Source organism: Artemia franciscana, chromosome 10 (genome assembly GCF_032884065.1).
Source record: "Artemia franciscana chromosome 10, ASM3288406v1, whole genome shotgun sequence".
Taxonomy (NCBI): Eukaryota; Metazoa; Arthropoda; class Branchiopoda; order Anostraca; family Artemiidae; genus Artemia; species Artemia franciscana.
This window is the reverse complement of record NC_088872.1, coordinates 20421489-20437075: the sequence shown is the minus strand read 5'-3', so window position 1 is coordinate 20437075 and position 15587 is coordinate 20421489. Positions and strand designations below refer to the sequence as shown.

The 15587-nt window shown below is 34.8% G+C and overlaps 1 protein-coding gene across 2 annotated transcripts in view; it reads right to left on the bottom strand.

Annotated features, from left to right (window-relative positions):
• The window catches only part of LOC136031893 (uncharacterized), an 85334-nt gene that overhangs the window by 26059 nt on the left and 43688 nt on the right, over window positions 1–15587 (bottom strand). For both annotated transcript variants that reach the window (XM_065711869.1, XM_065711870.1), the window contains exons 5-6: window positions 12215–12429; window positions 301–533 (exon numbers count right to left, since the gene is read on the bottom strand). In XM_065711869.1, coding sequence (XP_065567941.1) covers window positions 301–533; window positions 12215–12429 — 448 coding nt within the window. The remainder of the gene's footprint in view (window positions 1–300; window positions 534–12214; window positions 12430–15587) is intronic.

The following is a 15587-nucleotide window of genomic DNA, read 5'->3' as shown; positions in this document are numbered from 1 at the left end:
TGATGCACTTTGTTACCATGAACTATTTGACCTTGGAATTGACGAAACAACGGCAGATCTATCTAGGATTCACACTTTTTTTACATTTTTTTTTATGCATTTCGAAAGCATAATCTAAAACCAAAGTTTTAAAACACAATTATTTTTTTTAAATTACAGCTATAAATGATTCCATTTATTGATACAAAGACACAAAATTTACCCTCAAAATGTAGTTGTAAATTTGTATATTTATAATCTAAGTTCGAGGGTTCACTGAACTACAATATAAGCCAATAATACTAAAAATACGAAACTTACGTCTTTATCTGTGTCTGCATACTCATCATCATAGTAATCGTAGTAATCGTCATAGTAAACAGGTCTAAATGGTCGTCTTCTATTTGGTCTACCTGGTCTTCTTCTTCTTTGAGCTATTGCCCGCAGTCTTCCTTGACCTGTACCAGCTCGAACAGGAAAAGAAGCTACAATTCTATTTTCACCTAACTCCTGGTTCAGTTTCTGAGATGATGTGTCTTGGGTCGGTGCTTGATCTAAAGTAGTTATTTAATATGTGAAAAAGAGTTATTGAATGAATTCTTCCCAGAAAAGTATATAAACAAGAAGCGAAAGAGAAAAAATTGAAAATAGAGTTTTATAGGGCCAACAAAAATACTGGAAGCAACAAAAACGGATATTTCAAGAAAACAGCTGCTTCTGTTCTTCATCAAGTTTCAAAAATTAAGCTCTTATTTTCTGCGGAACAACGGGAACGATTTAGACCAGAAGAAAAGAGAGTAAAAAAAAATTAAAAAAACAAAAACATATTACGTCGATATCAAAATGAAACAAAAACGCAAATTGAAAGAATTAAAAGGCTATCAATGCGGAACAAAATGAAGTTAAAAAAAAACAAAAAAAACAATAGACCCAAATAAAAAAAAGTCAGCATTCCGTGTTGATAGCTTTTCATTTCTTTCAATTTGGGTTTATGTTTCACTTTGATATCTACGTTGTGTATTTTGTCTTTTACTTATTTTACCCTCTTTTTTTCTGGTTTAAATCGTTCCCATTTTCCCTCAGTAAAAATGAAATTGATTATTTGAGACTTTCTCTAATACTGCTGAAGAAAGAAAGCAGTTGTCTTCACGAAATATTCGTTTTTTTACTTCTAGTATTTTTTCTTGACGTTATAAAACCCCGTTTTCGCCTTTCTTCTCTTTTGTTTTTGTGACAGCGGGACAATATAGTTTACGAGATTAAAGTATATATAGACAAATTTCGTCAAGCAGAGCCTGGCTTCATCAATAAATTCCAATATTAATGATGTAATTACGATTTTTCTTATCATTCGATATAATTTAGGTGACAGCTATGTATCGTGGAAGTGATTTGTTTCGCAAAAGAAGAATTTATTAGGAACCATCCATTTATATTCTTTTTTTCTGTCTATTTTCTCATACTCTTTCAATTCTTTTTCTTTTTGTGGTATTTTTAGATTTTTAGTGGTATTAATGATTCAAAGGGACTTGCAGATCCATCAACAAATAGATGTCACTGACGGCAGATTTATTTATTTCGTGTGTTACTTTTCCAAACCATACTAGTTTTAGAATATAATCTAGAATTTTCTCAGAGAAAATTCACATCCAACAAAAATTAATAGAAAATGAGAAGAGCTTCAGGGGTTTTGTCAATTTTTTTTTTTTACCACACGAGGTACTTTTCTAAACGTTCTAAGTCTAGAATACAAGCAGTTGCAACTAGAGTACAATTTACGGACCAAATCGAGAAACCACATTTATAATAATACAAATAATAATTAATTGGTACAAACACTAACGAGGATCGTGACAAAACGACTAAAAAGCAGATCAGCAGGAAAAAGCGCTTAATAACAAATATCTAAACGTGTAAATACTACTTCTAATGCTACTAATAACGACTCACCGAAACATTAAGGTGCCTGAGGCCAACACAGCTATTCACACTCCTCCTTCATCCTAATTAATTCAAAGTCTCCCTATTAATAGTCTCCCAAGATGTTACCATTTCCCTTAAATATTTCTTTACAAAATCCTCCCACCCAAACCATGGACGACCTGCTTTCTGTTAAGTCCTAGACGGTTGGCCAAAAAGGACAATCTTTGGCATTCTGTCAAATCATCATAAAGCTACAGACTACAGTTCTCTACCCCGTGCTTATAATTTCAGTGACAGAGTCTTTGCCAGTTCTTGTACCACACTTGAATATCCTGATCCTATAGACCCTCTTTCACTCTTATCGTTATTGCACTGACGTCCACATTCACATCCACGTCCCACAGCTCATTCAGACCCTATTCGTCCAGAATTTTCTTTATTCTTCTTGGGCACCAGTCATTCTTATCTTCACGCACAGCATCTAAATACGCTGCTTTGCAATATGAAACCTTGCAACATAGAAAAGTTTTTCCCTAAGTATAATCATAGCTAACAGTCTTCTACTTCTCAATGACATTAACGCTAAGTTTTCCGAATTACCAAATTGCTCAAAAATCTAATAGCTCCTGGAACCCCTTTGCCTTTGCCAAACTAATAGCCCCTTTGCCAAACTCGTCTATATACGCTACTGGACTTACCGTTTGCTTTAAAATTACAACTCAAATATGTAAAATCTTATTTTATTTCCAGACGAATATCCTTAAACCAAAATCTATCTCTTGTTGTCACCCTTCTTCCTTCCCTGAACAACACCAGCACCGACTGCTTTACATTCAAACTTAAATTCTTCAATTAATTCTTCTATTCAATTATATGTTTTAGTTTATCCCCTGATTCTGGCATTACGTTATATTATTCACAAACATTAACAGGCACAATTCATATATATCAATTACCAACATAGGAGCTCCATTTACCTTTAAACATCCTGGAAAATCATTCACACAACTTGAAAATAATCGTAGAGAAATAACACATCCCTGTCAAAATGCCCAATTTAAATTTAATGTGACGCAAAGCCTACTCCCCTTCTTTCTTACCTGTTTCCTAACTGAACAACTTAATACCTTAAACTGATCAATTACACCACACCCCTCCCAAAACCAGTCTCTTTCCTTTCCAAGACAAATGACCAGCCCTTTGGGTCAATTAGGATATGTCAATAGCATTGCAATTTGAATACATGCCGTGTTATTCCTAAGGATCTGGTTGAGCCACGCACTCGATATCTATGTCAAGTCCATGGCAAAATGAAAGAACACAGACTTCAGTTAGCCTTGTTAATATTGAAGTTTGAAAAGGGAAATAGAGATACAAATTGCGGAGATCCAAGTAAAGAAGTGACATTTTTGACTTCCTGGTGGTAAGACAAATCTTTAAGAGTAATTTTTAAATTCAGTCTATTTCGTAAGACAGTTATGAGCACGAGTATTAATAGAAAGCAAATCTGTCTATTAAAAAACCATATGACACAAGCCAAGTTTTACACTACCTACCGAATTGAATTTACCTTCCATACTTAATAATTTTATACCAATCTCCAAATAAGGATATTGCACCCCTCCAGTGCACAGTTAAATCGCGATTATGATTTGTTAGTTTTGCTAGCCCAAGTGCAAACATTCTCCTTTAATGGCCAACTTAATACATTGTCTTTTGTAATTAATTATGACCTTAAGACAACCAGGTAGAAAGGTAGCTCTTTTGAGAAAATATAAAAGGGTGCACGTTTCAAGAAGGCTTAGGGGATAAACTTCCTCTGGAGTTCTGTGTCGAAAGAATTTATTTTAACTACATTACGGGAAAAACAAGCTCAGTTTTTCGGAAGATTTATGTTTCTATTAAGACAAGCAACAAACAAAGGTAAAAATAAATGAAACTTGTTTTCAATTCTAGACTTGTTATTGTTTTTTTCTTTTTTTGTAAATCTGAAGCATCGATACAGAACAATGCTGGTGACTGTAGTCATTAGTTTACTCACAGACTGATATTTATGGTTCTTAGTCCTAATCTAAAGTGAATTTTGTGGGTTTTTTTAACGCCCAGTATTAGAAACAGGAACGGAATAGAGTTCAAGGGGAAATCAAATATTCTCGTGAAATTTGGGACAAACTGAGTCGGTTGCAAACACTGCCTTTAGCATATTTTTCCTCTGTAACTAGTATACTACGTATATGTGTTACATAAGTTAACCTTGCTTAAACATTGTTGCAGCTTTTTTAACGTCCTTATTTATTTCAACAGCAAAATAAATTTCAGAAAATAGATAAGTCGATACTGGTTAACAAATAAGGCACTAACTAACTTAGCAAAATCAACTTGGCATGTACCGATGATATGTATTTGTATTTCATTAGAATTTGAAAAATTATGAGGCTAAAGTCTTGGTGAATAGAATTATGACTATGTAAAGGCTGGATAATCAAACTTGCACGAGCTTGGACTTATGTTCGATAATAACCATTAGCTTCAAAGGTTTTTACCGTAGAAAACAAATTATCTAAAATTTAGCCAGGCGCAAGCTAACATAAAAATATTGAGAAAAAGTATTTAAAAGATACACAAGGATGAAGACTAAGATGCCAACGTCATTTTCAGACTTTTTCAATTACATCCCTTGCAAAATTTTACTCCCTTTTTAGTAATTTTAATTTAATCATCATATTTTTAATATACGTGAAAATAATTTTATCATTTTCTACTGCTTCTTGTTGGATTACCAATCTCAATCGCTGCTAACAACAAAGTGAATCTAGGAAAAGTGCTAATTGATCACTTGTCAACCTAAAAGTTATTTTGGATAACTACAGAAGTCTTAGATATCAGCCTCGTGTCGGTCGACGCCATCTATTCCACTTTGATGAAAATTAGCGACAAGTATGACAATAAAAAGCCTTGGTAAATAATTACAACAGTACAAAGTCTCTGTAAATAAACTTTAGAATTAGTACTTTTTTGTGTTTTGTATTATTGCATTAAACTCAAAGACTTGGAAACAAAAAAATGAACATTAGAAGCTACCCCAACGGAAAGTGACACGATACTGAAGTTCATTTTCAAGAATGTACTTTTGAAAAAAAAAAAAAATCGTTGAAGCTTATGCTAATATGGTTAGAACTAGTTGAAACAAATTTGTTATATATTGTCATTTCTGGAAATGATTGAGTTCTATCGATAGCTACGGCATCTTTATATATTTTGTATTTCATGTAGCCTACGGCAGATCAGAAAATTTACAGATTTAATGATAACATGTGTGATATGGGAAGGCTTTAAGATTTGTTCCTCAAATGACTTTTGGTTCCAATTTAAAAATAGAGTTTTGTCTCTATAATTTCTCAGAAATGATTTTTATTTTCTCTTTTCTTTTTCAGTATCTTGTTTTACAACAAAAGTTTCCCGAGTTCCTCAAGACTTTTAAAAATATTTTGTTTTTCTTTTATCTTTTAAGGTTTGTTTTTAACCAAATAATTGTAAAGAATTTCAATTTGATATTTAACATTGGAATCTTAGCTTTATTTTACACTCAACAAATCTTAAGAGTTTATCCTCTGCCAAAATACTTTTTGTCTATAGCTCACCCTGAAGAAATCAAATCGAACGACAAAAAGGCTATTTCAATCGAGTTTAGTTTTGTCGGAAAAGAAGGATTTAGCAACAACCAACCAACCAACAAAAAAAAAAAAAAAAAAAAAATCAATTGAAAGTCAACTATCCAAGCTTTTATACGCATGCTTTGTTTTATTTTTTTTGCTCTGTCAATTCTGGTCTCATTCTAAACTTGGTCGCTGTCATCACTCATCCATGGAACACGTCCTAGCCATCTCAACCTTTTTCTCATTACAGCCTTAGAAAGTGAATTAAAATCCCATTTTTCTTACAGCTTGCTATTTTTATATAATGAGAGTTAGACGGGTACCATGAATAATCAAATCCTCCTTCATCTTTTAAAGCGCCTACATTTCAGAATCCTACTTAACAACTGTCTTCATAGTAGCTTCCAAAATTCTAAGCCAGGCTCGCATATTTATCTTACTACTCTTCCTAACTTATTCAACACTGAAAAAATACCCTGGACCCTGGCTATTCTACTTTCGACATCTTCACTGCTTTTGTTATTTTTACTAACAATACTACCTAGGTAAAGGAACCGTCTACTTCACTGATCATTTAGTTATCCATAATTGACTTGTCACCTTCACTTAGTCCAAGTCTAGGCGACTTAGTCTTCTTAACGCTAATTTTCAAACCTAATCTTGCACCCCGAATCTTCAAAACCTCCAGATAATTATCAGATTTTCTGAGATTTTCATTTAAGACAATAAAATCACAAGCACATTTACGTCTTGGAGAGTTTTACTTTCCCATTGGGTTCCATGCTCTCCCATAGCCTTTGGCGTGCTCTTTAGGACAAATTCCATCAAAAAGACTCATTATAAATGGGGATAGAACGCAACCTTGCATAATCCCACATTCAATTAGAAACTAGTTACTAACCTCATTTTCTACCTTAACTGCAGCATTGTTATTATTGCACATAGCATTAATCACTTTAATGTAACATCTGGTACACCCTACAAGGATAGGACCTTCGCTAAAGCTCTCCTATTGGCTGAATCAACAACTCCTATTATTCTGCTTAACACATGACTACAGGAGTCGCATAACTTGACACTTCTCAATTACTAATCTGAAAGTGAAGACTTGGTCGATAAATCCTCTCCCCTTCCTAAAACCATACAGTTCTTCTCTTCAGCCTCTATCAACAGCATCTTTACGTCTAAAAAGCATCACCATACTAAGTAATTTGCTTCCTACAGAAACCAAGGTAATGCTTCTGTAGTCACACACTCACTCTTATCACCTCTCTTTAGGAATGGTTTAACTGTTTTTTTTTTGTTTTTTTTTTTCTAAATCACTAGGTACTCTTTTTCAAAAATCATGTTCATAATCTTCACTACCATTATATTTAAAAAACTCGTTTATCACACTATTAGAACCTGATACGTTATTATTTCTTTATCCTTTTGCTACTGTCTCTAATTCTTCCTGGCAAAATAGATCTTCCCTCACTTCCATAGTGTCAAAGACTTTTTCCCTTCTTTTCTATATCATTTACAGTGACTTTTCCATGGTTTTGAACATTCAAAAAAATTCTGCCCATGTCTCTCTAAATCTTGTTCTTATCATTAATTGTGGTCCCGCTCCTAGTTTTGAAACCCAGATTAACTATTCCTTCTCAATTTTTTAACATATCAATGCAATATTTTGATATTATATCGGCTGGCCAAATTTTCCAGATCCTAAGCAATTTTATTCATGACCTCGAATTCACACCTCCTTAATTCACATCTTAATAATTTCTCTAAATTTCTAACATTCTCTTGGGTTTCTCATGATCTACCACTCAAATATTTACTTTACAAGCCTCTCCTCTTCTTTGCGAAACCTAAAATACTTTTGCTAATATTCCTAGCTGTTTTTCTGATTTTTCCTCAGCTATTTCTCAGTTTTCCGAAAAAAATTTCGCCTTAGCCTTAGGTTAACAATAAACACTGCTAGATGGTGATCTTTACTTTAAAGATCAATAACATAACTACTATATACCCTATCCTGTTTTTTTCAGTCCTTCCAGTCTTTGATTTATAATAACCGAATCAATTAGTTTGACCGTCTTACTTTCATGTGAATACATGTTACCTAGTGGGCTATTTCCTGACTAAATATCGTCTTGTTTACAACTAAATCGTTAATACCTATGAAATTACAGCACTATATATTGACTACTGTTTTCTAAACAGCTGAGCCTTAGTATCTTCTAATAAAAACACCATATCTACAACAAAGATTCTGTATATTTGTTTCAGTAGCCTTAAGTAAAATTCATCTGAGTCACTAGAATCTCCATCAGTCGGTTTTTCTGAAGAACATACTACTATACCGGATGTCTTGCATTTTCTAGCAGTAAAATGATCAACAAACATTCTATTATTAATGCCTTCCCAGTCTAAGCAAGACTCAAAAGCTTCCTTATTCATCATGAACCCTAATCCCTACCTGTGCATATCATCCTTCCTGCCTGAGAAAATACATTCTAAATCACCAAATTTCATATTTCCTCCACCTCTGGGATATGAGATTCTGAAATTTCTAATCAGTCCATTTCAAAAGATCTGAGTTTGTCAGTCAAAATTTTAATGCGAAAGTTGCTTTCTAAAGCTGTAACATTCCAAGTTGCAATTTTCATATTATTTACATCATTGAACTTATTATGGTCTCGGGAAAAGCAAAGGATCCCAAGTTAGTAGTGGGAAGGGACTAATACATCTTTTCAAAGCAACACAAAGTGAGTAAGTCGGCTTAGAACTAGACAACAAGACGTCCCAGTGGCCTCTTATATAAAAAGGGGTTTTGTGCAATCCTGGGCGAATTTTGGTCACAATATATTTTTCAAATTATGCATCCAATTATACAGGTAAAACACAAATAATTTTATTGAGTCTGTTTGCTTCGACCATAGTACGAATATATATATAATGAGAGCCAATTATCAGACTCTGGAATTAAGTTTCACCTTTTTTCATAATTAATTTAGAAAACTTTTTCCACAAGACAAGTTTTTCAAAGAAAAGTAAAGAGCTCCATTAAGTCGAAATGGGAAAAAATAAAGCGAAATAGTCTCCCAAGCGTAAAACTACCACAAATCACTATCAATAAATAAATGAAACTCAAAACGAACAGGAATTACAATAAATAGCCGAAAACTCAAAACGAGCCAAAATTAAAATGAGTAGGGCTGATAACTCCTAAGCCTTCTCTAGACCAGAACACAATTTGCACTTTACTGAAAAAACAAACAAACAAAATAACAAATGACCGTGGGTTCTCAGTTAAATTGGCATATACTGACATTTATTCATTAAGGTTTCGATCATTTTTATTTATGAAAGTAAAAAAGACGAAAACATTTCAAACATATTTTGTTTTCAGTATAGCGCAAATTGTGTTCTGATCTCGAGAGGCATAGGGGTTATCAGCCCTACTCTTGTTGATTATTGGGAAAATTAAACATGTATTTTTCGGGAATTGATGGGCATAGGGGGGGGGGCGTGTTGCCCTACAATGGCTTTTGACTAATAAAAAGGGAACTAGCCCTTTCAATTTCAAATCGAATGAGCCTTTTTCAAAGTTTCTACGAGAACAAATGGTCATCTCAAAACTTTAATCAGATATATTACAGGAAAACACGAGGTTTTCACATTTCGTAAATTACGAAATGGTGGGCGTGGAAGGGGGATTAGTTGCCCTCTAATCACTTTCACCTACTAAAAATGGCACCGGCTCTTTCAATTTTCATTCAAATGAGCCCTGTTCGAAGTTTCTACGACAACAAATGATCATCTCAAAATTAAAATCGGATGCATTTCAGGAATATATGATGTGTGGGGGGTGTATCCATCCTCCAACCAATCTGAATCTTAAAAAGAACACTAGAACTTCTGATTACTAATCCAATGAACCCCCTTCAAAGCTTATACGATCATCCTTTCTATATACACCTTATATGCCTCCAGGGCATAACTTACAAGCCTTGCCCTGAGGGCTGTGGGGTTGTCATCTTCAGGGACATAATTTCCTTCCTGGCCTTTCAATTACGTTTAACAAAATGGTTATCTCAGAATTTTTTTTAATGTATTTGGGGACAGGTTGAGCATAAGAAGGGGGTTAGTTGCCTTCCAATCACTTTCACCTGTTAGAAAGGGCATTGGCTCTTTCAATTCGCAATTAAATGAGATGTTTTCGAAATTTCTTTGACAGCAAGTGGACATCTCAAAATTTATATCAGATACATTTTGGAAAATACGAGGTTTGGGCGGATACCCACCCTCTGATCCCTTCGAATCTTGAAAAGGGCATTAGAACTTCTGATTACCAATCCAATGAGCCCCCTCCAAAGTTTATACGATCACCCTTTCTATATATACCTTATATGCCCCCAGGGCAAAACTTGCAAGCCTTGCCCTGAGGACTCTAGGGGGGGGGGGGGGGCTACCATCCTCAAAAACATGATTTTCAGACCTTTCATTTATGTTGAACAGAATGGCTATCTAAAAATTTGGATTGGATGGGTTAGGTGAAATGGTGGGCGTGGGAGGGGTTAGTTGCCCTCCAATCACTTGCGACTATTAAAAAGGGCACTAGTCCTTTCAATATCCAATCAAATGAGCTCTATTCAAAGTTTCTAAGACAACAAAGGGCCATCTCAAAATGTCTATCAGATGCATTTTGAGGTTTTTTTTTTTTGGGGGGGGGGGGTATCCTCCCTTTGATAACTCTAAATCTTCGAAAGGACACTAGAACTTTTGATTACCAATTCAATGATCCCCTTTGAAGTTTATACAATCGCCCTTTCCATGAATACCTTACCTGCCCCCAGGGCATAGCTTACAGCCCTTGCCCTGAGGGTTGTAAGGCGGTTGTCATCCTTAAAGTCATAATTTCTGGACCTTTCAACTATGCTGAACAAAATTACTATCTCAAAATTTTTATTGGAGGTGTTTGAGGAAATTTTAGCTCAGGAGGGGGGTTAGTTGCCCTCAAATCACTTTTGACTATTGAAAAGAGCACTAGCCTTTTCAATTCCCAGTCCCAGTCAAATGAGTTCTTTTCGAAATTTCTACGCCAACAAATGACCATCTCAAAATTTTTAACAGGTGCATTTCGGGAAAATTTGAGGTTTGGAGGGGTGTGGGTTATCCAACATCCAGTTACTCTGAATCTTAATAAGGGCCCTATCTATATATACCTTATACGCCCCAGGGCATAACTTACAACTCTTGCCCTGAGGACTGTGGGAGGGGGTGCCATCCTCAAAGACATAATCTCCAGACCTTTCAATTACGTTGAACAAAATCACTACCTCAAAATTTTTATTGGATGTGTTTGGTGAAGTGGTGGGCATCGGAGGGGGGTTTGTTGACCTCCAATCACTTTTGAATATTAAGAAGGACACTGCCCCTTTCAATCTTCAATTGAATGAGCCATTTTTGAAGTTTCTATGACAACAAATGGTCATCTCAAAATTAAAATCATATGCTATTCGGGAAAATAGGATATGTGGAGGGGGGGGTTACCCACTCCCAGATCACTCTGAGTTTTAAAAACCTCTGATTACCGATCCAACCTGCCCCCTCCAAAGGTTATACAATCATCCTTTCTGTATATATCAGGGCTCTGGGGGGGGGGGAGGAATCCTTAAAGACATAATTTCCGGACTTTTCAATTACGCTGAACAAAATGGCTATCTCAAAATTTTGATTGAATATTCTGGGGCTGTGGGCGTGAGAGGGGGTTTGCTGTTCTCCGATCACTTTTGACTATTAAAAAGGGCAGTAGCCCTTTCAATTTTCAATCAAATGAGCTCGAGAGTATCTAATGGCCATCTCAAAATTCTGTCAGATGCCTTTCGGGAAAATACATGGCGTGTGTCTTTTTTGTGCCATCTTTTGTGTGAAAATGGGATATAACGCATCTTTGGAATCAAGTATCAATTGCAAAATATCTTGAGAAACAATGAATTGGCTCATTGATAGATTTTGCTTAGTTCAGGGGATGGACTATAAACATACGTTTTACATAAATAATGTCCCTTTTGAATCACTGCAGTTGAACTGAGATGTCAGAGAAGTATTTTTTTTTCTATCTCTTATCAAAACCTATTTGCTTATTTGTCAATCCTTTTTTATTGATTTGGCTTTGTATTTTTTTTCATTACATTAATTCTGTTCTGACATTTATAGACTCTGGGCGTAGATTGAGAATGTGGCCATTATTTTTAGCAATTCAATCTAAAATATTGTAATAAGTAGTCGAAGGTGAAGAATACAATTGCATTCCTAACAAGACATACCTACATCTGTTATTACCTTGTAGTTTTTCATTTTTCCCAGTTTAAGGATCCTAAGACCTAAATTCATTAGAGGCGAAGCTTCAAAAATTATAAAGAAACTACATTGTATAAAATTTAACTTGTCTACTTGTGATTCAGCTTCAACGCTAGGATAAATGTAGTATGAAAAATAAAAATTAAAAGTTCTATTCTGTATTCAGTTGCTTTGAGCAACTGAAGAGTTGACGAGACTTAATCTTTTATAAACAAATGAAGTATTTACATAGCAACTAATTCTTGAAATGATTATTTATTCTCAAGACCTTTTAATTGTAAGGTGTTTGAGTGGCCCTAAGTGCAGACCTGAATTTACAGCGTTCTGAAACTTCGACTCTTCAGCTCTCTGCTTAGGTATTGCGGGTAAATCATAATCTTCATATTCTTCAAATCGCGGGCCTTCTGAGTTTCTTAAGCGTGCTAACTGTGGATGAGGACGTCTTGGTCTCTGACTCCTCAGTATTCCAAGAAATGGAGGTGTCTCTGTTGTAGTGGTAGTTGTCTTGTAGAGTGCGTCATTCCTGGAAGAACAAGATTTTATAAATATTTAGCATTTTTTCATACACGGTTCTCCTTAGTTGTTTTAAACAAACCCTATTATAGCAGATAACATAAAAAGAACCGCATTACTGGATCTTAGGTATATTCCAAGAGTCTAAAGTATAGTGTATGTCTTGAAAGTCTTATTCTGAATATAACCAAATTGAATTTGGATGACAATTCACCTTAAATCACTCTGAAAATATTTTAATACAATTTTCTGTTATCCTATTTAAATGTTTTCTGCATCTTGAAATGAATACAGCAAGCCTAGGAAATACCCACATATCAAAAATGAAGTTTCTTCCTTTTAACAAGCTTAGTCAATCTAGGTGCTCTAGTGATAGTTTGGCATTGTGGTAATTTTAGTATTCTAAAATTTAAGTCCATTTGATCGAAGCATTTTGATTAATTCTTGTCATAACTATTCCAAAAAAAAGGTTTTCAGTAGCAAAGATTCTCATTTATTTGTTTTATCTTTAAAGGGAATTTTTCAGGCCGGGACACTAAACACTGTTTTTGACACGAAAATCCCTGCCAAGTAGAATATCATCCCTGTCAAAGCATGTCAGGCAAAGCACTCAGTAAACTAAACCAAGAGGAAGCATAATATTTCCTTACAATTTAGAACGAACTACTACTGTTAGCAACTCGCTGCATCACCAAGGCACCTGAGGCCAACACAGCTACGCACGCTGCTCCCATCCGAATCTATTCAAAGTATCGCTATTTAGACCCCTCCAAAAAGTCCCAATTCCCCTTACATCCTTCCTTTCGACCTTCTCCCAGTCAATTCTGAGTCAAACTGCTTTACGTTTCAACCAAGATGGTTGACCAAAAAGGACGGCTTATGGGAATCTCTGATTTTTCACCTATAGATTATGTCCTAGCCATCTCAACCTTTTTCTGATTGCCCTAGAAAACAAGATAAAACCATATTAATTTCCCATAGAACAAGCCCCCTTCAATGTTCGTTCGTCCAATGTCCTCCAATTTTGGTCTTTACTTAAGCAGCACTATTGTGCGTTGGCTGGAAACTCATTGCTTCCGAGGCTAGGAACTCAAGAAATTGGTTTTTAGCTACTTTATATTTTAAACACATTTTAAGCAAATTGCCCTTTTAAGCATAGTAGAGACAGTTGCCAAAATATTAAAAAAAAACAAAAACAAAACAACGATGTTAACTTTTATTTAAATATTTGGCTATCTACAACTGCTGCTGTTAGTGCTCCTAACGTAGCACCAAGCTACCAGACACCAACACAGCATTATAACCTGTTCTTCCACTACACTTTGCCGGAGACTTTACTCCTTTGCACAAAACTTCTGGTCCTTTTAATGAATACACAATCTAGGTTATTTCCCTTTCAATCTCTATTTTCTTTAAGTATTGATGATAAAAGAATTTTCGATTCATTTCTGGTTTAGAATCATAAGTAGCTCTCTGAAGGGATTTAATGTTACAACCCAGGTGGCAGGTGTGTTTTGATCTAGGTGAAAATGAAATTTTACACTTCATGAGTAAAAACAAAAACAAAAGGCAAAAACAAAGGCAAAAACAAAAAACAATTTGATATCAATAGCTACATCAAAAGAATCGAATTTTAATGCTGATTTTAAATATATAAGTTTCATCAAGTTTAGTCTTACCTATCAAAAGTTACGAGCCTGAGAAAATTTGCCTTATTTAAGAAAATAGGGGGAAACATCCCATAAAAGTCGTAGAATCTTAACGAAAATGACACCATCAGATTCAGAGTATCAGAGAACCCTACTGTAGAAGTTTCAAGCTCTTATCTACAAAAATGTGGAATTTTGTATTTTTTGCCAGAAGACAAATCACGGGTGCGTGTTTATTTATTTATTTTTTTTTCTTTTTTCTTTTTCCCAGGGGTCATCATATCGACCAAGTGGTCCTAGAATGCCGCAAGAGGGCTCATTCTAACGGAAATGAAAAGTTCTAGTGCCCTTTTTAAGTGACCAAAAAAATTGGAGGGCATCTAGACCCCCTCCCACGCTAATTTTTTTCCCAAAGTCAACGGATCAAAATTTTGAGATGGCCATTTTGTTCAACATAGTCGAAAATCATAATAACTATGTCTTTGGGGATGGCTTACTCCACTACAATCCCTGGGGGAGGGGCTGCAAGTTACAAACTTTGACCAGTGTTTACATATAGTAATGGTTATTGGGAAGCGTACAGACGTTTTCATGGGGATTTTATTTTGTTTGGGGGTGGGGCTGAGGGGAGGGGGCTATGTTGGAGGATCTTTCCTTGGAGGAATCTTTCATGGGGGAAGAAAAATTCAACGAAAAGGGCGCAGGATATTTTAGCATTACAATAAGAAAACAATGAAAAATAAACATGAAAACGTTTTTTCAAATGAAAGGAAGGAGTAGCATTTAAACTTAAAACGAACAGAGATTATTACGCATATGAGGAGTTCTAAAAATACTTTAGCATAAAGAGCGAGGTATTTAGGAGGAGATATATACCTCGCTCTTAATACTAAAGTATTTTCAGTAATTTCAACTATTTATTCTACGGCCTTTCTGATTTAGGGGTCATTCTTAAAGAATTGGGACAAAACTTACGATTTAATGTAAAGAGCGAGGTATTAACGAGGGTACAAACCCCCTCGTATACATAACAAAAATATAAGTTTATGAAAGTTTGTTACGTAAGTTAATTCTTAAGTTACGTATATTTTTTACTAATAAAAACGTTCGTTAAAAATTAAAAGTTGTAGTTGCCTTTTTAAGTAACCAAAAAATTGGAGGGCAACTAGGCCTCCTTCTCCACCCTTTATTTCTCAAAATCGTCTGATCAAAACTAGGAGAAAGCAATTTAGCCAAAAAAAGAATTAATATACAAATTTCATTTTAATAATTTATGTGCGGAGAGCCAAAACCAAACATGCATTAATTCAAAAACGTTCAGAAATTAAATTTTTTTAAAACAAATGTTTTTAGCTGAAAGTAAGGAGCGACATTAAAACTTAAAACGAACAGAAATTACTCCGTATATGAAATGGGTTGTCCCCTCCGCAATCCATCGCACTTTACGCTAAAGTTTGACTCTTTGCCACAATTGTACTTTTTGAAACAATTAAAAACTTTAACGTAAAGAGCGAGGGAT